Source organism: Vespa velutina, chromosome 1 (assembly GCF_912470025.1).
Source record: "Vespa velutina chromosome 1, iVesVel2.1, whole genome shotgun sequence".
In the NCBI taxonomy this organism is placed as follows: Eukaryota; Metazoa; Arthropoda; class Insecta; order Hymenoptera; family Vespidae; genus Vespa; species Vespa velutina.
In genome coordinates, this window is record NC_062188.1 from 8,654,241 (window position 1) to 8,680,389 (window position 26,149).

At 36.4% G+C, this 26,149-nt stretch overlaps 1 protein-coding gene across 13 annotated transcripts in view; it reads left to right on the forward strand.

The window, feature by feature from the left end:
* Positions 1–26,149, forward strand: part of LOC124951706 (RNA-binding protein Musashi homolog Rbp6) — a 596,819-nt gene that overhangs the window by 354,034 nt on the left and 216,636 nt on the right. For all 13 annotated transcript variants that reach the window (XR_007101704.1, XM_047500522.1, XM_047500531.1 and 10 more), the window contains one exon: positions 16,192–16,233. Coding sequence is in view for 12 of the 13 variants with exons in the window: in XM_047500522.1 (XP_047356478.1) it covers positions 16,192–16,233 (42 nt within the window). In the remaining variant the exon portion in view is untranslated. The remainder of the gene's footprint in view (positions 1–16,191; positions 16,234–26,149) is intronic.

Here is a 26,149-nt window from a genome sequence, read left to right on the forward strand (position 1 = left end):
TGCGTGAATAGGATCCCGAATAACTGAGTCCGCGTTGTCCGTTCAATTTTCCGTCGCAGGATATTTTTCTGGGTACATTCGAAACGCGATGCAATCTACAAAACCAATAAATTTATTTTACAACGATTCTTAAGAAGTATTAAAAAAAATATAACAAAAAAGTTTTGTGATTTCTAAAGGCATTTAATGCTATTCATCATTTTTGGTTTTACATTAGTTTATGTCAATCAGGCCGTAATTAAGATTTGATCATGTCTTCATCATACGTCAGGACATAACTTCTTTCACAAAGATCATTTTACGGATTAGATCGGGATAATAATGAATTTCTATGTATCCATGTATAAATAACTGAATAACATATTTTTGAATAACAGCAAAGTACGTATGAACATAGTGAGTCCAAAATAGCAGACAATATAAAAAGGCAAATGTGTCTAAGATAGCCTAAAAGAAATAACATGCGAGAGGACTAAAGAAATGTATTCGTTAGTTCCGAAAGAAAAAAAATAGTAACAATTAAATATAATATATATAAATAATATACAATATAACATTATTATTCTAAATGATAATTATCACTGATTGAGTATAATTAATAATATATATTTAATTAAATTTATTTATCATAGGAATAATTTTTTACAAATCTATAAGTTATTTGTTTTTTCGAAATAATTTGATAATTAAAAATTAGACGCAACTCGCATCATTTTTTCGATATAAGATAGTGTAACGATACAAATATGCGTACATGAAATCGCTACGAAAATTGACTCCATAAATTCTCCTGGTCGCAATTTTTGTTTGATTTTGATGATTAATGGATCATTCGAAAGAGAAAGGTTTTTCATACTTTTGTTTCTAAACAATATGTAAAATTTATTTATTTTTTAGACATAATATTCGCAAAAAAATATTTCTCGGAAATTTTAAAAGATGATCTCGTGTAAAAAATCTTTATCTTCTGTTTTGTAGATGATTTTGTTGTTCCTTATTTTAGTGTTTTTCGAATGATTAGATTCATCTATCCAATCTTAGATTTTCTAACGGATCGATGAGTCAATTTTTAAGTCCAGATATAATAATGAGCATTCAAATTTTGACTAATTGATAGCCCCTAAGACATTAACAACGAGTTGCCTAGTTTTTGATCTTTCATCGACTAAGTCACCGGTGACTAGTCGACAGTGCGCAACGGGCCATAAGGCACAAGAAATTCGATCCTCTACAACAGAGGTGGTCAACCGACGGTCCGTGAACCACATGCGGCTCTTATTTCTACCTGCCTGTTTCGATAAAGACCCCTACTATTTGACATTGCCGTGTTTAGTGAACTGCACGATTTATGTTTCTGTTTATTTATGAATAATCGATTGAAGTAGTATGTAGTAAACTTAAGTAGTGTAGGAACGGATTGATTGATAATGTGGACTGCGTGGTTCGTGGCGGAGAAGTTGACCATGCTTGGTGAAAGTCACGATTAGCGCATACAAACTGGACGGGTAAGACGAGTATAGCTATTATGGAGCAGAGTTCCCTGAAAATATTGAAATACTGGTTGTTTATCCTTTCGTATCATATTGTAATGATCTTAAATTAGGATTCATTACATAATAAAGCATAGTTATTTTACTTTAATGCCTTTATTTTCATAGATCACGCAGTTAATCAATCTCCCTGTCTTTCACATCTCTCTACTATTACATCTAATATTCTCGCTCTTATTGTCGTCAGTTTCTGTCTCATTCTTCTCTCTCTCTCTCTCTCTCTCTCTCTCTCTCTCTCTCTCTCTCTCTCTCCTCTCATTAACGCATCAAAGACAAATTCAGGAAATACGAGATCGCCGCAGCTCAATTTCAATGTTATAATTAGGAATCCGAGATTGGCTAATTATTTTATACAACATAGATTATTCTAACAACACTGAGGATTCTAACAACATTGCTTCAATGACAATCTGATCGCATCAATGACAAACAACTTTGCTTCTGTCAAAAATCTACCTAAAAACTAACGCATATCTTCTACAACATTATCAATAATGAAGGAAAAGAAGTAGCCTAATCCTTATCTCGACTCATAGAAAAATATACTATCTATTGCTCAACACACGGACACACATGTGCGCGCGCGTACGAAGTTTTCATTACATCTTACAATAGTGTAGAATAAAAAGAAGAAAGAAAAAAAGAATAATTTTTAAAGCTAATGATGCTATATTTAAGATGTTACATTTAATGAAATAAACGATTATACAAATAAGAAAATAAAATACCACTACAGATCACAATTACACTATGCCCTTCTTTCAATATCTTTCTAGTCAATCTCTCTAGTCATCTCTCTAGTCAACTACTCTCAAATGTTTTTCTCATGCGCTTCTCTCAATATCTTTTTATTTATTACTTTTTTGTCGGTTTTAACCATTGTCACCACACACAGACATAACAAAACCACATTGCCCTTGCGGTTTCATTATTGTTCATTTTAACGATATGCATTGTACCAATATAACTAACTGGTCTGTTGATACTACCAACGACATTATAGTTTTTCTTCTAGCTGGCTTAAACACTCGAAATAAACAAAGCGGTATGCATTACAGCACATAGTAAATGTTATGTAGCTTTGCTCTTTCTGTCTCACAATAATTGCTTAATAATTAATAATAAATTATGTGTTATGTTATATATAATTTTTATAATGAATTTTATATAAATTGAGCCCACTTAATCTATATACATTTGGATATTATTTATACAAGTATTTATATATTCAATGATTCGTTATAAAAAATTTATTATAAACAATTTATTATAAATAATTTTTATACCAATTTTTTTGTAAACTACAATATTATGTTCTGTTTTATAAAGAAAAATATAACTGTTCAAATATATTATAAAGGTATTTGAAATATGCAACATATATGCAACAACTTACGAATAAGTAAGTGATTGATAAGTAAGTTACATTCTAAATACATTCTCTGTCACCTAATTATACTTCTTTTTATATAAAACAAGGTACAGAGATCGTCATCAGTCTATTGACCAGATGCGAAGAACGCTTAAAGATGAAACAGATGTTTTTAGCAGATTTAAGGTCTATTTATATACAACTGTGCCGTGGTCGTTTTGTGTCTGAATATTGTCTGAGCATACGATTACAATGACGAACAAGTCACGGATAATGTATAAACTGTTATTTATATACAAAAATTATGATAACCGATTCGGGTATGTTGCACGGGCGAAATATGAATCGATCACGATGGTTGTATATAAATTTGTTAAAAATTTAATGGTCTCAATTCTGAAATATTTCTCGTTCAATAGCAGTATTGAGAGTTTGCGGAAGGACATTATGCCCAATATGCAGACACACAAGTTGCAATTTCACTTCGGTCTGGTGGACTTTGTTGTCCGTGACACTTTGACGCAATTCGGGTCAGAGAACGGTGTCCAGAGGGCGTCTGTGCTGGGCAGTTATGAGTTGCTTAATTGTTTTGTCACTGTTCGTCCGTTCTCATCGTCTCGTTGGTTCGTCCTCGTCATCCTTGCTGTTTCTGCCGCTATTATTACGTCGGCAGTAGTTCCGTTCGCTGTACTTCCAGGAATATCTCGAAATCGTTTCCACAATAGTGCGAGGTTTATGCCTTGACGGGTTATCCTAAGGATTCTAAAGCCACACAAAATCGATACTTATTCTCCCATTGTTTGTTCGCAAGAGGATCGATTGAAGCTTCTACAAAGCTTTGGACTCTTCCGGATTATTCTTTCTTTCTGTCTCTTTTTGTCTTCAGCTGTCATTTGCTTTCTGCTACTTACTTTAGTATATATGTCTCGTAGTTGTATTGAGCAAATAGTTAGGATGATCTATGAAAATAAGTGACTTGAGTTTGGTTGAGTGTACAGTCCATATTCGGAATATGATTCAATTAATCATTCGAAAATACTTCCTTTTTTTACTTGATTACTTACTACAGTGCTCTCATCTAAAAATACATCGTTTTGTTAATCTTTCATTTATTAATTCTATAAGGGAAAAAGAATATTTCTTCGATTGTCCAATAATTGCTACGTATAGTCTCATCACATTTGTCATTATTTTTCTATCTTAGCTTATGATGAGAAGAACAGAAGAAAAAAAAAAGAAGGAATTTAAAAAGAGAAGAAACGCTTCTAAAAAGAAACCATTACATTAATTATTAATTTGAAGTAGTCGCTTAAGTATTCGATTTGAGTTTTGTGTCAGGCAATCGATGAAGGTGTTGGTAAAGTCTGAGTAAAGCGAAAGGTAGGAATAACAAGAGTTTCATTAAGTCGTGAAAGAGGATAATAGCCAAAGTTGGACGGAGTACACAATAGTAGAATCTGAAATTCGAATGTTACGAACAGGCAGGTCGGATTTTCAAAAATAACAAATTTAATTTATAGTTTATTAAATAATTGAATATAACTTGTTGTATTTTTGATGTATGTATTTCAATTTATTGTATTTTTAACTGATTTGATTGGAGATTGAAATATATTTGTCGATGGAAAAAAGTGGTAAGAAACAATCGCGGAAGGGAAAGCCGGAAAGAGAAAGGGCGTGGCCGTTGAAAAATTGGAATAGGCCTATTGGTTTGCTCAAAATGCAATAATAGTTATGATAATAATAATAATAGCAATAATAACAATAATGACGACGACGCCGATGATGACGATAATGATGATGATGATAATATCAAAAGAATAATATCAAAATATATGCAACAAATAGAACACTAACGCAAGTACTCTTAAAAGTAATAAAAGAATTCATAAGGAATACAAGCATTTGGTAAGGACAATTATGAAATGTTCACAACAGAAAAAGGAAAACTGGGAACACAAGAAATAGGAGGAACACTCAAAAATGAAGTACTAAGAAACATAGAAACAGAAAAAACATACTAATACTTAAAATTTGACCAAAACACAGGCATAAACTATATGGAAATTAAACAACTTATTAAAAAATGCAAAATAAATTGATATATAAGGCCCATTGCTGTATATGTATTAACAAACTATCAATACATACGCCATACCAATACTATTACACTTTTATTTAGAATAGTAAAATGGTTCAAGATAGATTTCGAAAAACTCAATAGGTTAAACGAAACTTATAGACTACCGTAAAATGTACCCCAAACTCATGCATTGAAAGAACTATGATAAGCAGAAAAGAAGGAGAAAGAAGATTAGACATTCAAGCACTACATAAAACATAAATAAAAACCCTAAGGAACTATTTCCGAAATAAGACCACAGAACTTCAGTAAGCTGTCGTCAAAGCAAATGTACGATACACACCACTCAACCTCAGATAAGAAAACTCACCAGAAGACATATATCCACTCATAATAAAACAAAAGAAAAAGAAATGGTCAAAGAAAATTCTACATGGTAACCATTACAAGATTATGCAAGATCCGAAAATAGACAAATATCTTTCATATAAATGGCGTCTCGCAGGACTACTTTTCCGAGAAACAAAAGGCTTTGTCCTACAAATCAACGTAATAGCTATTAAAAACTATAAGAAAAACATAATAAAATAAATCATGAATAAACAAACACAATGTATAAAATATCACCAATTTAGAGAAACAATAATTTATATAATGGGAAAATGCACATTACTAGTCGGAACAGAATACCTAGATAGACACAGCAGCAAACATCATAAACTAAAAATTAACACAAACTCATATAATCATATACGTCATATTATAAATACATATTCGAAAGCATATTAGAAAACGATAAGTACAAATTAGATTGGAATAAAACATTGTACACAAACCAAAAGATCATAAGCAATCTACCTGACATCACTTTCAGCAACAAAACAATTTAATTGTCATAGTTGTACTGAATGATACGAACTTTACACAGAAGGAACAGCAAAAAATTACAAAGTAGAAATTAACCAGCTTTATAAATAAAATAATGTAACAATAGCATCAATTGTCATATCGGTCACAAGTATAACAACAAAAAATTTCATAAACATCTCAATATACTAAACATAAATATAACCATATGTAGATACATCCGAGAGACAATCTTATTGAAAATCATTGCAATAATCAAGAAAGTGCTATAATAATAAGGAATGACCATATGATTTGGTTTGAGAAACCCGTTACTAGGTCCCACAATATAAATATGAACAAAGATAATAACAATAATAATTTATACACAATATCACACAAAACCTCTTTGTTTTAAATTCGTCCTCATAATTGCCTCAAAGAACGAGCCATTATGTATCCGAATAAATATAAAATAATAATTATAATATACGGGAAGGTGAAACATAAAACAACATTTCATCTTGTTGTAAAGAAAAATAACTTTAGTAAACAAATAGAGTACGCAGCTTTCCTCTCCAATTTTTTAACAACATTTGAAATTTTATAAATTTCTTAGATTATCTTAATTATCAAATTATTAATATCAGACAGTAAATTGGAAACTCGCAGATATAATTATCGGGAATATAAAAAAGTATATATATGATAAGGCGAAGGATTTGCGATTCTTTATACATGTATTTCGAGAAAATCCTATAATAAGGATTAAATTAAATGCAATGGTGCATCATTTATGTGAGGATCCGCATATAAATTTCGTCCGCGCGACGGTTAATTAAAATTCGCGTTCATAGCGTTCCTCGAAAAATTTCTTTCGAACACAATTTTTAGGTTAAATTATATCCAACAATGGAACATCAGAAGAACCAATCGTGGACTCGGGAAAAAAGCCAACCGAATTAAGAGAATGAGATGAGCGTGAGTAAAGTTGACTTTTTTGTGTCGCGAAACATGGAACGCGAGATTCTGATAAACTTGCATGCCACGCATTTTTATCATTTGTTTCATTTTATTTACGGAAAAATGTATTTTTCTATTCTAATTGGATCAGAGATGAAACAGAAGAATTTAAACGACCAATTGAAATCATTTTCTATTTCTTGTTTTCAATTTTTCTCAGCTTTCCCATTGACAGAAATCTTGTATTTTTTTCAGAAATATTTAGCAATGTCGGCACATGCCAGCTGTCCATTCGCTTCGGTTGTGAACGATGTTTGAGTATTAGTCGGCACCAAATGTCAATGACGTTCTGGCGTACAAAATTTCGACGCGCGTTATTGCCGGTAAAAAATGTATCACTTCGTTTACACTAATCGAATCTCTCTCAAACAGTCGGTAACAAATGATGGCAAAAAGTAATAGAGCAGCAAAAGCCGTTCTGTGTTTTTGCTCTCGTTGAAACGATTCAGCTACGAACGATAGAGTTCACTAGGTATTAGGGTATTGTGCGTGATTACAAACAAAGAAATTTTTTTATAGCTCATTCTCTTTCATTCTACGGCAGAATAAAAATGAATCAAAGGTATCGCAAGATGAACCGTATATTTATCCTGCTTCGGTCGTTGACGAGTCGATATATCGATATATTGGTTTTGGCTGACATTACTTTTAAATATTCAAGTTAAATATATTATAGGTATTCCAACGTTTCGTTATCTTTATTTCGTTAAAATACATTTTATGTACGGTATATGAGACTAAATGAAAACGCGTTTGTTTTCATTTTCCGATTCTCGTCACGTATGCCGACTAAAACCTCGAATGATAACGAAGGATCGTTTTTGAGAAAAAAAAAACAAAAAGATATAAATAGAGAGAAAGAGAGGGAGGGAGAGAGAGGGAGGGAGAGAGAGAGAGAGAGAGAGAGAGAGAGGATATATTGTGGTCTCGTGAAGTTACGAGAGAGACCTTCAATAACGGCGCGTTTGTCCCGCGAAGAAAATAATATACAGCGGATAGAAGTCAAAGTCCATTTTTATGGGTCTATATATCTTGGAGTTGGCGAAGAGTGGTAGTGCCGAGGGTGGTGTCGATGGTTGCCGGAGGGAAAAGGAAGGTCGAGAATCTGTACGCTGCTGGTGCGAATATTAAAAGCAATCGTTCAGTTCCGCGTAATAACTGACCATCGCGGATCTACTTATAGATATAATAAATCTATACTCAGTATCTTCGAGTAATTTACTACGTTATTTGCGGCTTCTATCAAATAAGAAATGTATTCTAACTTTACGGAAAACTTTATCATTGATACCAGTTGCAAACGTCTATAGATAAACATCCACCGTAACTGAAATTCTGATAATTCAGACTATAATCCATATAATTAATGAATTACAGTAATAACATTTAATCCGTGAAATAATTCGAGGTTTTCTAAAACTTTTTCAAAAGAGTTATATTATTTAAATCAATCTAATCTAATCTCTTCGTCTCACGTAGGTGTTTTTATTATCGTATCTATCTATATATATATATATATATATATATATATATATATATATATATATATATATATATATACATATATGCGTATACTTATACATAGAAATATATAATTTTTTCTTTTTCTCTTTTCTTTTGCGAAGTTAGATATACTATGACTATTAGGAGAAGCGATATCGTCGAGGCCGATATCTCATCGATAGTTCAACATCGAGAGTTCGAAGTGAAAAATTCTTTCTGCCTTCCGCAGTATAACGTACATGTAAGAAGATTCTCTGTATCTTGATTCTTTCGTATAGTCCTTTTTTTGCAAAAGTTGAAATGGCCGTAGAACTTTCGCGTTTCTCTTTACTTCCTCCCGCGTCGCAATCTACTTTAGTGAATGTCCTACATTACTTTAGTTTCCGTGTATCCAGCTGACATCCAAAAGTATCCACGGATGACAGTTGCGACGACCATTACGGACAGTTTCGAGACTAGGAAGTTTCTCGTCGAGCAAGAAAAGCCGAACTTTCTATCCTCTTGCAGTTTCTTGTACGATTCGCAGTTTCGCTTTACTTCTACCGGTGCTCGATACTCCCGATCAAAGTCATCCGATGGATTTTGTAATCCATTTCAATCATCCATTACGTGTCGTCTTTGTACTCGGTCCTGTCATACTGGCACTAAGCTTGAAACTTTTCTTGATTTTTCTCAATGGCGAGTCGCATTCTATGGATTTTTAAAAAGATAAATAAGGTAAAAAAGAGAAGGAACTTTTTCTCTTACTTCTTCGTTATTCTCGGAGATTGTCGTTTTGAATGATCTCATATTTTCTCTCTCGCTCTCTTCCCCCCTCTTTCTTTCTCTCTTTGCAAATCGTCAACGACGATGTTTGAAGAATCTCCCCTTTGTTGTGGTGCATTTCGATGTCCGAAATGCCTCCTTTTTCGTATTCTCGCTTTCCAACTCATCCTCTTGCCTTGTATAAAATCTCCTCTCCCACTTCCTCGGATAGCTGAGTGCCGTGTATTGTTTTGTCTTCTTTCTTTCGAGATTCCAACGCAGAATCGTGCATGCGTCTAGTAGTCGGAAAGCTTGCGAGACGTTAGCGTCGTACTGAAAAAGCAGCACAGCGAACATAAACGAGAGGTGGAAAGCCGGGAGGAAAAGAGAAAGAGAGAAGAAACAGCTAAAGCTCTGAAGAGACGATGCGAAAGAGGAAAGAGAAAGAAAGATAAAGAGAAAGAGAGAGAGAGAGAGAGAGAGAGAGAAAAAAGAGAGAAGAGAGAGAAGAGAGACAAAATATGGCGTAGGCGTCAACGTCTCGTCATTGCAAAATCTCGAGAAAAAAATAGATGACAAAAGGAACCAACATACAAAAGAGCCGAGTGTTAGTCGACTCGTGTTTGTACTTGTCGTTGCCGCGAAAGCGAAATAATAAAAAAGAAAGTTGGAAGAACGGCAAGTGAGGGAAACACGAAAGGTGGTTGCGTCAGCGGAAACAGTAGGAGTGGTGATGGTGATGGCAGGGGAACGTACATACGTGGTATCAAAGAGGAAATCATCAGTTGCAAAATCACCGTCGCGTATTTGCTTTTAATTTGCCAGACGAATTAACCGGGTATTTGAAGCGGGCAAATGCCACCACTGCGACCACCGCCATCACCCTTTCGCGTTGGGTCGAGAGCTGGTAACGAATCGGTGGTCTCTAAAATTTAATAATAATTCTCGTTGTGTTGCACATTGTCGAAAATTCCAAATATGGCATCGGCGATGTATTCTCTTGCATTTGTATACTCTCCCTTTCTCTATTTCTGTCTCTGCTGTTTCCAGCTTGTTTATCCTTATATTTCTTTTCCTTTCCTTATTTTTCTGTCCTGAATCCATCTGTACTACTTCATTCTTTCTTTTATTTGTTTTCCTGTCCCAGTAAAACAATGACGAAAGCATGGATAAACAAATAGGAATTTTGGTATTGTGCGTAAGAATATCTTTCAATACGAAATCAATTTGATTTTTTCGGAATACAAATTTAGGAGGTATTTGACTTTCGACGTCGAAATAATTGTAACATGATTGTCCGATTCTACCCTTTCCAAAAAGAACTTAAAAATTCGTGTCAATTTATTTACGCACGTTCGTTCATACGATATTCGCTCATTCGATATATTCGATCGAAAAGTGAAAATAAAAAGAGAGAATGAGAAGGAAATTTGTAATTCAGTTCACAGCAACATTTTTGTTTTGTGGTCTTTGATAAGTATTTGTACTTCGACCATCATTTGTAATTATGAAAGTTTTATTTTCGGACAGTATTTGATGTTGTGAAATTGCATGTAAAATTCCATTTTGAACACGTTCGATTTGCTTTCAATTGGAAATATTTTTTCATAGGAATACGAGATACAAATATAGATAGAGAGAAAGATAAGCAGAGGGAATAATAAAAAGAAGGGTAGTAATGATGTTGATAGGACTCTTCGCTTAAACATTCTACGATGAATTAGGTGAAGGAAACCACTCCTCTTATCGCGTTATACTATCGTCTTTATGAACTACGGTGAAAATATAAAAATTTTTATTGTCCTCGAACGTCGTACATTTTACACCGGATATGTCATGCCGTGGGTGGAAGTCATTACTTTAGCATTCTCCCCGATAAAAGAAGATCTTCTCTGACTCGATTAAAATTCAGGTTACGTAGACGGTAGACGAACTCGAGTAAGTTGCAGCAGTCGAGAAATGTGCGTCACCGACATAAACTGCAGAAAATATGGGAAACAGCAGGAACACTCGGATTAAGTTATACGTGGGAAATCTTTGAAAGATGTTTGGTATTTTACATTTCAGCGCTTCTTCATTGTTCGAGTTTTCTGTAAAAAAGAAAAAAACACATTTTTTGTTTTTCAGTTTATTTCTTCGAATATAATTTGAAAAAAACATTTTAGAAAATACCTTGAATAGAAGAAAAAAAAAATAACTTAGAGACGTTCCCTTTCCGTCTTAAAGAAAGATACGAAACAAGTTCGCACTATTCAAAGAAAGGAAACGCATAGAAAATCATAGAGGAAACGTTAAAAGATGTGTCAATCAAAAGTTTCTTTATCGTTGAAAACCTTTCAACTTCTATTATGTAACCAACAAAACTATTCGATACTTTTTGAACTTGCAAAATGTGCAGTGGAGACAGACAGAATTAGAGATAGAAAGAGAAAGCTTGAAGGGAGAGTAAAGCACGATGGAAGGAGTGCGTCAGAAGAAGGGTTAGAGAGTAAGAAAATCTCCCACTTGTAGCTCGCAGATATTTACTCCGATCTTACCGAGACTGAAGTTAAACCTTGAGCAATGCTTAGACCCCTCTTTCTATCCACCCATTTAAGTCCACACTTAACTTTCAACATGAAGTGTTGAAAGAAACTTGATATCGAATCCGACCCGAAAAAGTTCTTTAATGCGAAATTTCGAGAGAGATGTGAAATCTCACCGATGCGTTGCTTATTTAAATGCAAACATAATTCGGGTTTAGAATTCTTTAATAAAGAATAATTATAGTCTTCTTGTTATCTGAATGATGCATTTTTAGATACATAGAATTTTCGATTCTTTAAAGTGGATCTCTTCGTTAATTCTTAAACTCGAAGTCTCAGGGCACTAATGAAAAAAACTTTGGAGACTATATAAAAATCGAAATATGTGTAATTTTTATTCTTACTTTTAGTAAAAAAAATTTACAAAACATATGTAAGTAGGATTAAAATATGAAGGATTAGAATAATAAATACGAAAGAAAAGAATGAAGAAAGACGAGAAATAATTTCTTAGAAAGAGTTCTCATCGTTTTTAATGGAATTGTACCAAATCCCGAAGCAGTATTAATTATGTCTTATGTTTAAAATTACTGATCATAAATTGAAATTCTTGGAATCGTGACATCATTCATTTATATTATCTATCTATTCGTGCATAGGATCACTCAATTTGCTTTGCGAATAGGAAATCTAGATCATAGAATTTTGTGGTTCCCTGTTGAAATACGTAAATTATTTGAGAATTAATGGGTTCGATTCCTTGTGCGCATCATCATTTCTGGAATCTATTGAGCTTCCTAAACATTAAGGGTATGCATTATTCGACAACATTAACATTACAAATACTATATCGTAAAATTATTCTTTTTTTACAGATAATATTTATATCGTACAATTATCAAATTATCAGGGATTAGAGTTCTTTATGAAGTGCTTTTAAGCCATGCTAGTCGATCGAATTTGAATTTCGAAGAAATTAGCACGTTCTCGCGCGTGAAATTTCTCTTTCTATTACTCCCAGATGTACCACTGAAGACGAAGATTCCGGCATTCGAGAGAACGCCTAGAGAATCGAAACTCGAAGAATAGCATCGTGAATTACTTTTCCAAATGCTTCCCATTTGAGTCAAGGTTCTCTCTTTCCAGAATCGCCTAGATAGGAGACGAGAAACGGGAGGGTATAGATGACTCTTCCAATTTTCAGGCATGCCAACCAGATTGAATTTCTATCGTAATCGTCGTTGTCTTTTTCGTCGATGCTTAGTGACTTTTCGTGAGATATTAGGTAACTGGGTTACATTTTTGAAAACGACTTCGTGTCTTTTGATTTTTCTCTATAATGTTATCTTTTTTTCTCTTTCTTCATACTTCCACAATAATTCAATCTCTTCTATTATTCTATTTTACTTGCCTTCTTATCATCATTTACTATAACAGTGTATTCTTTATATCTTTTGAAAATGAAATATGTATTAGAAAAGAAACATTATACATCCAGAAAAGAAAAAGAAAGTCTATAATTACAAACTTTCTTGTTTAGTCTGCTTCGACGTTCTAATATATTAGAGGATCAGAGTATTGAAGTATCAGAGATTAGGACTGAGAAAAGTGGCTCTAATTATCGAATAGCGATTAGAAAAAAATATTGAAACCAATATATGGTCGACGTAGATTTAAAATAGCTAATAGAGTATAAAATCAGCAAGAATTAAGAGAGAATTTGTTAAGTTATCTGCTAGATGCTAGATATACTCTACGTCCACAGACACACGTTTTTACATATATCCACATGTACTTTCGGGTATATGTACCAAGATCAACGCGTTAAGCAAGAGTCCTGTTTTGTGTTCAAGGAATTTTGTAGAGGGAAATTCATTATGTAAAACACGTTGGAGAGTTGGTAATCCTATTTCTCAGACTGGAGGGTCGCGAGCACAAGTTGCGCCGTGTGGAATCCGTTGTAACTTGTTCCTGCGGGGGTAGTAAGCAACTTCCCATGGGACGTTACTTCTTCTTCTTCTACCTTCTTCTCTCTTTCCGCGAGCCGCGTAGAAAGTCAGAAAGCGGAGAAAGTACGACTGAGAAAGACAAACACAAAAGTAGGAAGAGTGAGAGTGATAGAGAAAGATGGCAAGTTCTCTTTCATTCTCTATCTTTCTCTCTTCAGTCAACGTCGCGAGGCGCTTGATGGACTTAGTTCTCCCGATTCGGAGTGAGTACGAAGCGACAACCAGTGTGAACTTTGCCGTAAGGGATTATGCAAACTGGTAGAGGTTCAGAAAGAGAGGATGAACGAAAGAACGAACGGAGCAAGAGACGGGAAGCCATGCCGGTAGCGCACGGCTACTGTAAACGGAACGGAATAGAGTATCTCTCTCTCTCTTTCTCTCTCTTTCTCTCTCTCTCCCTCTCTCTCTCTCTCTTTCTCTCTCTATCCCCCTCTTTCTCTCTCTCTCTCTCTCTCTCTCTATCATTCTCCTACTCATTGGTTTTGTTCGATCGCTTTCCTTGCTTGTCATTACAACTTTCCACGTTACCTCCGAGCTATATGTTTATCTTCCTTCGCATCAAGAGTAATCATACTCGTGGTTAAAAAAAGTATTAAAGATCAAAATTAGGGAAGGAGAATTGCTCAAGCATTCCTCTTTCATCTGCTATCCTTTTCTTCTTTTACGGGAAGAAATTCGGCAGAACAAAGAATACTTTTGGAGGAAAAATGAAAAATCAAATTAATACCTTATTCTTTGATTTTCTCGGTATTTCTTTTCAAATTGTCGATAAAAAAGATCGATTTTATTGATAAAATATAAGGAATTGCAGGTTAATAGATAATTGATCTTAAAAGAATAAAACGAAAAGTTGGAAATAATATAAATGAACTATCTAATGATCTACGAGTAGGAAAGAATCATCATAAATCATTGCATGGATCATATATGCCAACAATATTTCTACGTATTAAAACCAAGTTGGTCGAATAGCTGTGAGCTTTAGATGTATTTAGTAAATTATCGTATTGATGAGGCGAAGCATAGAAGCCAAAGGACGAGGAGATCTGGCATCTTCTACGAGAAAGAGAGAGTATGAGTATTAGAATCGGTGATGGAAAGCTAAGAGAGAGCGCGTTAGATCGAGATAGTGGAATGCGTCGAGTGTATTAGAACGTGGCTCTAGATAGGGACGATGCCGATAAGACGGTAGTAGTCTCGCTGATAAACAAACCGTACCACGCAAAAGCAACACTAATCAGCATAAATGGCTTGTCCCTATCCGATAGGGCAACGCGGCAGCTGCACCACCAGCTGAATAAATTTTGGATTACGCCGTTTGGTCAAAGCGTAGAGCGAAAGCGAAGGGAGAAAGGGAGGTAGTATAGCAAGAATTAGGGCACTCCCGAAGGATCACGTTCTCGAGTTTCGTCACGTAGGAGGGAAGACTAAACCGCTTTAAGCGTCACTACTACCGACGTCGACGTCGTCATCGTTCTCCTCATGTCCACCGTCCTTCTCTTCCTCATCCTCATTGGTGTACTAGCTACCATTGATCGATGTTAAACGAGATCGACGTTTATTACTTTCGCGTAATGCGTTTTGCACGACCAAAGCGGGGCAAAAATTTTCATCTGTGCCTTGTATGAAACGGTCACGCGTTCTGACGCGACTGAAATATTGATTTCGAGATAGTATTCATACAGATTGAATCAAAATTCATCAAGAATTTTTAAGATATGAGAAAATATTTTGTATTTTGATTCAATAAGTAAAATTATTTTTTGTAAAGTTTATTAATTCTTTTAAATAAATTTACATGTTATCGTGTATAAACATTATCACGGTGATATTATAATATAGATTAAACTAACCCTGACATTTATTTTTCTCATCATTTTTCGAAACGATGCAATTTATATTTACGTTTTTCCGTATCATCAAATTCAAAGATATGAAAAGGTTTCGTTTTACGTGACTCACTCTGTATAAATTCTTACTTTAAAGTGGCTCCGATTTTATCCCCTCCCAACGTTTTTAAAACGTTCAACTACTTTCGTATATTACTTGGAAGCGGATCGAGATGCGGGAGCTCGCTCGATGAAAAAGTACCCGACTCGCAACGGATCGTTTTTTTCCCGGCTTCTACTTTTGCGCGTGTTACTCAGCCATCTTCCTCCCACGCAAGCGAATGTGTATCTTTCATCTGCGTTCAGTTTTCTGTACCTATATCTACTACTCCTACTCGTACCAACGTGATTTTGTGGTCGACCGAGATTTACTTCGAGCGTCGAGCATCCTCTAGTCGTCGTCGTAGTTGTCGTTTTCCTTACCGTTGTATTCGCGAAAGCACGTACAAGGAAAATGAGTGTGCTGTACCGAGCTTAGACCATGATACCCTACCGCGATATGTTGTTCTTTTAGCCTAATCCTCTTAACAATAGATATCCGTGCGAGCTAACTGAAATCCTAACTTTCTTATTTCTTTTTATTCAACGAATTCGTTTGTTTCAAAACGAACCATTTAATCACATTTGTTTATTCTTTTCTATTTCAGATCGACCCGAAGGTAGCATTTCCAAGGAGAACACATCCGAAGGTAAGATCAGCATAGTTGGATTTCATTCACGAAGTATTTTTTAAAAGGCAAGCTAAACGGAGCAAATTCTATCTATTATATCCTTCAGGATTGATAGAGAAAATGAATGGACATAACACGTCACGTTAGAAATTAGAATACCGTTATAACAACAATGTCGGATCAGAGTGACCTTGTTTTAAAGAGGAACGACAGTTTAACAAGAATTACTCAGCATGCATGTTTCGTCAGTTAAAAATGTGCAACTGTAGATCGCGCAATATTTCACATACGCACAAAATTTCAACTGCAAGCGAGATATTCGCAGGTACTATATATACACGTAGGTACGTATGTACGTGTAATCATATAAGAGCGCGTATAGAGCGCGATGTTGAAAAGTCGTACGATGAATGGTAGGAATGTGATGAAATGTTGAGGTGCCGCAGGCACCAGATTGAATAGAGAATAATAAAGTCCTATCATCCTCGTAATAAGAACAATTAGATATAATTTATTTCAAAACCAGGAATTATTTCCTTGTCTCGGAGGATAGTGGTCATAGCTAAAGCTCTCACTTTCTCGCACTTGGTTCACGAAGCTGAAAGTCGAACGAGACCGAGAACGAATACGATGTAAATGGTCGCTTGGTGGAAAAAGAAAGAGAAAGAGAGATGAACGTCCATGTACATCTACACATTTAAAACTAGGTGATACATATACGTGAACGTGTGTCTACGCGTCCGTTATTCTAAAAGTGGGGAAGGCTATGGAAAAGGCGAGAGAAATTCGCGCGGTTTAATAATATAAATGCTAGGCATGCGAATTACCGGCAAGTGACTGAATTGCACTAATTTTAATTGTACCCTTTCTCTTCTCTTCTCTTTCTCTCTCTTCCGCGTTCGCGCACTTCGTTCCTCTTTTCCACCACACGCCACCCCTCTGATATTCAACGACTCTCTCTCTCTCTCTCTCTCTCTCTTTTTCTCATTTCGTTGTATAAGGGACATTTCCACATTTTTACAGCGCGTGCGCCATCACCTCCGTCCCCATCGTCGTCGGCACCACCACCTCATCCCATTTATTTCATTCTTTCCCCATGGTGAGAGGACCGGAAGCGCATAATTTATGATGTGAGCGCGCGAAATCGCGATTCAATGTTGCTGCATGTAATCGCACGCCGGGGATTTCGAGGATTGCACGTTCGAATTGCAAAGCCGTTTAGTTTTGAATCCGAATTGGAAAGCGAGCTTTTAGCATTTCAATCGAATTAAAAATTCAGAATCGAGATCGGAAATTTTCTGCTATAGGTTTATACCGTATCTCCCATTCCGAGAGTGTAGGGTACTCGCGAGATCGATGAGAACTTTCCTTATCGATCGTTAACCATCACAAAATCATTGCGATCGATAATTGTATATAGATATTGTTAACAGAATGGAACGATTTTATTTCAATTGTCGACTGCGATCTTTTGTGTTTTGATAATGAAATAAAATGCATTCGGTATTTTTTCGATTTCTTTGTTTTCAAAGACAAAACACATGCTGGGTAATTCAGGTTAATATCAGAATAAAAAGTAGTACATAAATAAGACGTATAGTTTTTTCTTTTGTTTTTTTACTTCTTGTCGTTTATAATATTTATATTAACAGAATTCATCGAAGATACAGGTAAGGACATAAAAAATATTCGTCCACTGAATTACATATGAAATCTCTGTTTACCCATTGCATCGATTCGGTCTTGGAATCAGAAATAGTGCGACCTCACCAAGTTGTTTATCAGTCGCATACGTAAATACCGACCGAAAAAGACAGATAATGGCGATAAAAGAAAAAGAATGAAAAATATGACAGGATTAACGAGAATCTGAGGATGATCGTGGATGAAGTAAGTCGACAAACCGAGAAAAACAGTTACTAATTGACAGTTTTATCGACGATATCGATGTATACGCGAATTTTCGAAGAATTTCTAACAGTCTAAGAGAGAAAAAGAAATAGAGAGTATGAGTGAAAAACAAAAAAGGAAATATACAGATAGTGCTGAGAGAACTCGTAAGAAGAGTGGCATGTCTGTGCATAGGATAAAGATATGAATTACGGAAAGCTCTATTCATGACTCGAAATGCAAGTTTATATGGTAGCAACGTATTCCAAATAAAATAACGACCATTAATCGCGAGATGGGGATAACATATTTCAGGTGAACGTTTCGGGGCAACTTAAATAGTCGGTGCAATTTTCATAAAACGGAGATGGTTGTGGTATCCACTCCCGGAGTCACCCCCGCGAGTTTTCTTTACGCCACGAGTCTCCACACGGATAGACGTAGACGTATACACATCGACATGAATTTGCTCACAGTGCACTATCTCGGTTGGTTCATATTTGAAAAAGTAATACAAACGCATATTCGGGATCATTGCCAGGAACCTCTTTCGAACACGTCTATAATATGGTTGGCGCGCTTCTTGTAATCCACGATATGATAACACGAATGCTACGTTACGTTGCTTATTTTGAAAACGGACATTCTTATCGTTGTTTTTCTTTTGGGATATTCTTTATAGTCGACGGATCATCCCATGATCCGTTCTTTTATTCGATGATTTGTTCTATTATTCAAAAATTTTTTGTAATCGTTTTTAGAGAATTACAAAATGAATGAAATGTTTATTTTGATTGTAGAGCAAGATAAATAATATATAGCCGTATGTTATTATTTTTAATTATTTGTTTATTTTCTCTCATATAACTTTAAAAATATGATTTCTGTTTTTTCTTTTCTTTGATGACGGCATGAGGTAAAAAGCGCAACGCAGTGAATAGGAAAATCGAATTTCGATTTTCGCTTTACGTATAAGTATTTATTATTAAATATTATTGAAAAACATAATTGTCTACTATAATCACATTAAATTATTTACAGATTCTTTAATAGTTCGTTTATGAATTTTATTCCAAGTTAAACCTTTCTATCCAATTATAAACGTATTTTCCATAACGAGTTTTATAGAACGAATATATTTCTCATCATGTAGAAGTAGATATCATGTAGAGAATAGGAGCACAGAAACTGCTCCGTATATCAATCATGGATAGAGAACAAGTGAGGATATTACGAAGATATTTTCAAGTGGAACGGCAAAAGAAAAGAAAAAAGTGTTATGTAATATTACATTGAATAATTCTATATTATCTTTAAAAGGAGGCAGAAAATACGAATCGCTTTTTTATTATTAATGCAAGAGATGCCAAATTTTGTTCCCAACATCGATAGAACGTTAAATCTTAACTAGACGGAAGCTAGTTTATTTTATTTCTTTTTCTAAGGATCCTGAAAATACTTAATTCGTTGAGGGATTCTGAAATTTACAAAATACGCGTTACGTGATAAACTTCAAGGATAAAATAGTTGCACTACAAAGTTCATAGAAATGTCACTAAATGTTTCTGTGCGACGAACCATCGCAATAAACTCCTCGAGACCGTGTGCAGGAATTGTTTTGTTACCGTACTTCCGATCCGGCGGAAACGGTGCAATGCGTTTCCGACATGACGGAAAAGTAGTGACAGTCATTACCGAGTCTTCTCCAAATGCTTTGTTTCTTATGTTCTATTTTTTTTTCCTTTCTCTTCTCCATTATACGGGCGTCATAAACATCACGACAACTAATACTCTCTTTAGAGAGAAAATCATAAGATGTAAAACATATTAAAAAGATTAATTTACAATTTTAATGGAAAATTAAGAACATAAGATCGCTTGAAACTATATATATATAGACGAGCGTAACGAATATTCAAGAGAGCATACATACATTAATGGGGATTATCTATAACATGTTTAGATCTAATGATGTATGATATTGAGCCATTTAAACTATCGTTGACTGCGCGTATGTAAGTAACAATGCCGTTTAAATAATATTAACCATTCAATATGACGCGCATGCTTATCCTTGTAGAGATACGTAGCGAACGAAATTATAGTTGTGGTACCGCAAAAATCTGTGATATTAAACTATAAATAGATCTACAAAAAAGAAGAACGGAATATCATCGGTTTTGTAAAACGATCGATTTCTATGATAAGAAGGAAAGCGATCGATAAACAAGATCTTCATGAAGATTGGATCGAGACAAAACAATAGTACATAATCAGCGAAAATGCAAGATGAAATAGTAAACGAGATAGACATAGACCGTTAATAAACACGATACATAAAGCATAATCGTCATCTATTGCGGGCACATTCTCTTAGTCAAGAGCGGCATAGATTTAGGATAGATAGCGATGATATCAGAAGCGTCGGTGTAATACCCACTTGTTACGGTACAGGGATACGCGTATATATGCGATCCTATATACACACGGATATGTGAGACATTATTCAAACCACTGTAAGCTTTGGAGTATCAGAGAGCAGCACATGGGTATGGGGAGAAGAGAAGTGGAAGGAGAGCAAGAGAGCAAGAGAGAAGGAGAGAGAGAGAGAGAGAGAGAGAGAGAGAGAGAGAAGAAAGGAAGAGAGGAAGAGAAAGAGACCGGCAGAATTGCAGCACGTCTCGCGTAACGAGCTGCCGGCTCCCCAGGGCGTTCAGCTTCTGTTCTTCGTTCTTCCTTCTTTTTCTTTCCTATTCTTTTGCACATATCGATGTAATATTTCTTTTTCTTTTTTTACATTCTCGCAGTCGTATTGCGGATACCTTTTCATCGAGTCGTTGTTTTCTTCTTAAAACGAGATCCATCGGGCTACACGCGGTATTCCTTCAACGACAACGAACTTTCCTATCAACGATGTTATTCTTATGAGAGGATTTGTCATTGAGTCACAAACGTGTCGCTATCCGCATTCTTCTCACATACCAAAAGAAATGTGTATGAATATAGCATTGAATAAATATAACATCCTTCTTCTCTCTCTCTCTCTCTCTCTCTCTCTCTCTCTGTCTCTCTCCCTCTTTCTCTACATCTTGCATTACGACGGATCAACGTTATCTTGAGTAATTCGCTTCGATTTGATTCTCTTCGTCGAACTAATCGAGAAGCCATGCGATCCTATTTATTCTCATCGTCGCTTTTACCTTATAATCCAAATACCCAATCGGATTTATCTTGACCATCGTAATCATCCCACCTATTTCGTTCTAATCTTTCGATCGCTCGGTTTTCCTCTTTTTCCACCGATAGATATATCCTGCTGCTTTTTGCTTTATTTCCGTTCCAATCTCAAGGTCGGAATATATGGTTTGCAAAAGTCATTAAAGATCCCAAGACTGCTGGGCTGTCGTGTTCCGATAGGTCAATCTGCAATTCCGAACAAAACGACACCAGAAAAAAATGTGCTACTCCTTCCATTCCTTGGCTAACTCCAAGTCCTATTTTCTCTCGCGGGTAGCCAACTCAAAAGAGACTTGTTACATTTATCTTTCGGGAACTAAATATGCTCCCGGGTATACTCCCTGTCCCCGACATTAAACTGAAATCCCATGCATTTTATACGCGTTCGCGTCATTCAGGACGACGGCAGGTTGACTATAGCGAATGTGTACACTGCAACGACCCTTTCCCCTGCATCTTGTCTTTCTCAGACTCTTCGTTGAGTTCATGTTACGATCTCCATGCAACTAGCACCCTTGTGGACATAGACTAACCTCTAAGGACCCCGCAACTTTCTTTTTCTATAGTATCCACCAAGCTTTCTCCGTTCTTTCCATCGTTTTCACCTACCAAACCGAGCACCACAGCTACATTCGCTTCACTCGCGAGTCTTCTAGTTCTCTCTTTTTTTTTCTCTTTCTCTATAGACGAGAGGGACTGTGATGTGGTCGAATGGCTGAAGAGAAGAGAATGTTTGCTTGGCATAAGTAGCGTCCAGTGTCTGTACAGCATTGCTTCTCGTTCCTTACGAAAGTTCTCATGCGGTTTTCCGTATGGGATTAGAGTCAAGGATCGCACGCGCCATTCTGTGGTGGATCTTGCAAGATCCCCAAAGTGCATTTGTGGAGATGGAACACACCACTCATCTCATGGACGCGAATATGGCCAGGAGAAGAAAATCCGGAGGTGTAATATTATCGTCTGCTAGAAAAATACCACATTTCACGAAAGGCGGTAGAGTATAAGGGTTAGAGTGGGGATGAAGAAGGTGGTTCGCTCGATGGCAGTAAAGGCAGTGTCTCTTATCGTTACACACAGTGAGTGGTGTCTCTAGAGACCGACCGGAAGTTATCCAAGCTCCGGATTTGCAGGATTGCTTCCTATGAAAGGAGAGTTTTGACATTAGATGGCTAGAGGACTGATTTTTCCTAGTCGTTTGCGTGTCCGCCGCAAAGATTGCCGATAAAACGAACATAGTACAGGAACGGATGAACGTAAAGTTGCTAGGAAATTTAAACTACTCTTGCGGAATGTATCGGTACAATTTACGAAGGAACTTCTGTCACGAGTTACCTCTATAAAAGACTCGTTCGTTTCTTTTTCTTCGATATCGTCCGTTGATTCGAAGCTATCCCGAAGTTTGGACTCTCTAAAGGTTTAGGTCGATAATCTCCTGCTTTTCTACATGCTATACCACATTTATACGTATCTCCCTAATCCAACCGCGAAATGTTCGTTTCAGATTGAAAACCATAGTCTCCAAAGAACACAAAAGGTTTTAATATTCTTTCGTCTCTTCATTGTCTCTCTTTCTCTTTTTCTCTTATGTCTATATTTCTCTCCTATCTCATAGGCTTTTCAAATCACGATCATTTTATTGCCTCTCTCGTATTCCTACTCGACCGGTATTTCCGATCAAATCCAATTCAATCTACTTCGCTGAAAATGATCGAATTTCGAAAGTATCGAGATAACCTATTAATTCAAAACAGTCTATCGTCAAGGCGTCCTTAATGAAAAATACGTTCTTGTTTGGACTTCCAACTCCTGAACTTTTTTATGATATCTGATTCATATTTATCCTTTGCTTGTCAGAAAAGATGTCCGTTCTTCGTGGTGAAGAATCTACTTCGATCTTCATTTCTAGCAGTGCTAAAGGTTATCACGCTACCGCTCGATTAACTTGTCTAAATATCGTTTCACATAAAACGGTCACAATAGCCAACCTGAGTAGTTGCGCGTCGTTTACTTTCATCTACCGGGTATGTATTGTCGCAATGTGGTACAATAAATCGACGAGTTAATCTTCGACAGAACTTTCTAAACTGAGTCTTGACCGTGCTCGGGTATCGTTTGACCGTGAATTAGCCGTGTACTACCACCTATCGCAAACGACAGTAGTTCCTCCACTGGCGAGAGACTAAAGCCTCAGATATGTTGTGTCGCATTGAGATAAGCTAAGCTCTCGCGTGATGGAACAGCCCGTAAACTCGGGGAGCTACGTCATGATGCTACTGAAATGGCAACTAGATAATGTATAGATATACATGGTGTGTATGCTTATGCGTATAGATGTATACGTATCAAACTCAATTTTATCTCTGTTTCTCTTTCTTTTTCTACATTTAGATTTCAAACTGAGCATTCAACGCAAGTATTTTTTCAAAGTTTTGTTTTATATTTTCATTTTTATAGTCTCTTTCTATACTTTACTTTACTTTTTTGTATCCTTTACCTATAACGCTAAGTTTATTTATTATATTCTTTGAGTTTCTAGGTATTTAATAACACTTTATTTTGTTTTAGAATATAAGTTTGCTAAGAGAAAGAAAGAAAAAAAACAGGAGGAAGAGACAGACAAACGATACTTTTTTTTTTATCTAATGCACTTATGCAGAGTCGGTTTTAAAGGATGGTTCTCCACTCGTCTCGTCGTCGACGACGACGACGTCGCAATGGACGACGGACACACGCCGTTGCATCATGGATTCTCAAGTCGGAAGCAATAATGGAATGGCACACAGGCCGCGTTTCGTTTCGCTCTCTTCTCTTTGCCTGTATGCATGGCCGACTACTCGAAAGCTTTTCATTTTCCGCCTAGCATGCTTTTTATCGTCGCATTGAATCGACGCGCAAAGAAAGAGCGAGAGATAGAAGTAAAAAGTGAAAGAGGAGAATGCGCGCGTCTCGGATGCGTGCGACTGCATCTTCTCACCGTGTACTACCTCATCTCCCTTTCTCTTTCTCCCCCTCTCTCTTTCTCTCTCTCTCTCTCTCTCTCTCTCTTTCTCTCTCTCTCTCTATATATCTCGTCCTCCCAATTCCCCTTCTCACCACCCAACTGAGTCACCCCTCTTTCTCCTCTTCTTCTTTCTACTTCATGCGTCGCGAACGCGTGTGTTAGCGGTGCATCACGGTGAATGGGACTGGTAATTGCACGTTTAATATTTCAGAGCTATTTCTGTGTGCAAGCATGTAAAAAGTCCGCGATTTAGCCCTATGGAGCAGGGAAGCTCTCTTCTTTCTTTCTGTTTTCTCCGCTCTTCTCCTCTTCTTCATCTCTCTCGTTTTTCTTCTCCCGTTTCTCTCTTTCTCTCTTGTCGGTGTTCGCAATGTTGGTGCACCGACGAAAGTACCAAAGTAAGAACTTCTTCCATTCGTTTCTACCCAGCCTTGTCCTGCTGCTGGCTCTTAGTCCCTTTTTCCTCCGACTCAATTTCCCAGTCCGTTATTTCTAGCACTCAGTTTTCTCTCTCCTCTCTCTTTCTCTCTCTCTTTCTCTCTCTCTCTCTCTCTCTCTCTCTCTCTCTCTCTCTCTCTCTCTCTCTCTCTCTCTCTCTACCTATCTATCTATCTATCTATCTAACTATCTATCTATCTATCTATTTCTCTGAATGCCTGGAATATTCTACACGCGAATTACGTGAAGTGCTGAAAGAAAGAGAACAAAAAAAAAGACAAAGTAAGAAGCTCGATTTAATGCGTAAGTACACGAAAGTAATTTTTTGATTTGGCAAATGAAATTAACGAATCCTGTTCGTTCCCTTATATATGCGTTTATCTTAAGACATTGACTGTTGTCACATAAACGTCTTTTTCGATTCACCATTAAAATAGCGGAAAGATTGGCCAAGTTAGCAAAAGGCATCGACGAGTACTCTTTTGAGCATTTTATTTGTCCGCTGTAAAAGCGTCGAGCCTAACGTCTAGTTACGTTCATTTAAAAAAGAATAGAGTCGATCGGATTCCATCGGCATGCTCACCTTATCTCGAAGGAGCCACTAACGGACTGATTGCCGGTCGCAAGCTTGCGAGTTCCTTGCATCCTGCTCCGGCCGATCGAAGGAAAACTGCTTTCCGAAATAAGAAGGCGAACTGCACTTTGGGTTCTCCCGATAAGGGACAAAAGGTGCTTTAATGCGAGTCCCTCGACAAAGTGCCATTTCGGAGCTTCTTCTCTCCTTATTCGGGCGATCTGAGAGCAATAAAAGATTCTGTGATCTCAATCACAAATTGACAATAAAAAATGTCCAATTAACCTTGGAGAAGACTTCACCGAGCAGCGGGTAGAATCAACTGGAATCGACTTGATCCCGCATCCTTCTACTCCTTCTTCTGAATCTCCTCTGTCCCTTATCCGTCCTTTCACTACAGCTTGAAACGAAGGGGATGTATGTGTGTGTGTGTGTGTGTGTGTGTGTGAAAGAGAGAGAGAGCGAGAGACAGAGAGAGAGAGAGAGGAAAAGATAGAAAAGAGGAGTAGTGGTGGATGAAGAAGGAAGAGAAGACCGCCGCGTGAAGTTGGAAGCAATCGAGAAGGTTTAATCCCGCTCGATTGCGTTCCTTACCCGGCAACTTTAACCCTCCACCATTACCACCACTACCATCACAAGCACTACTTCTCTTTTTCCTCCATCTTGACGTCTCCGTAGTTACTGCTATCTCCACGGTAGCCGTCCAAAATCGTGTGTATTTTCCGTGACGGCTGGTTATCGATCGAAACTACGCGATCGTAGGAGGAAGAGTAAACAAAATTCATACATAAGTC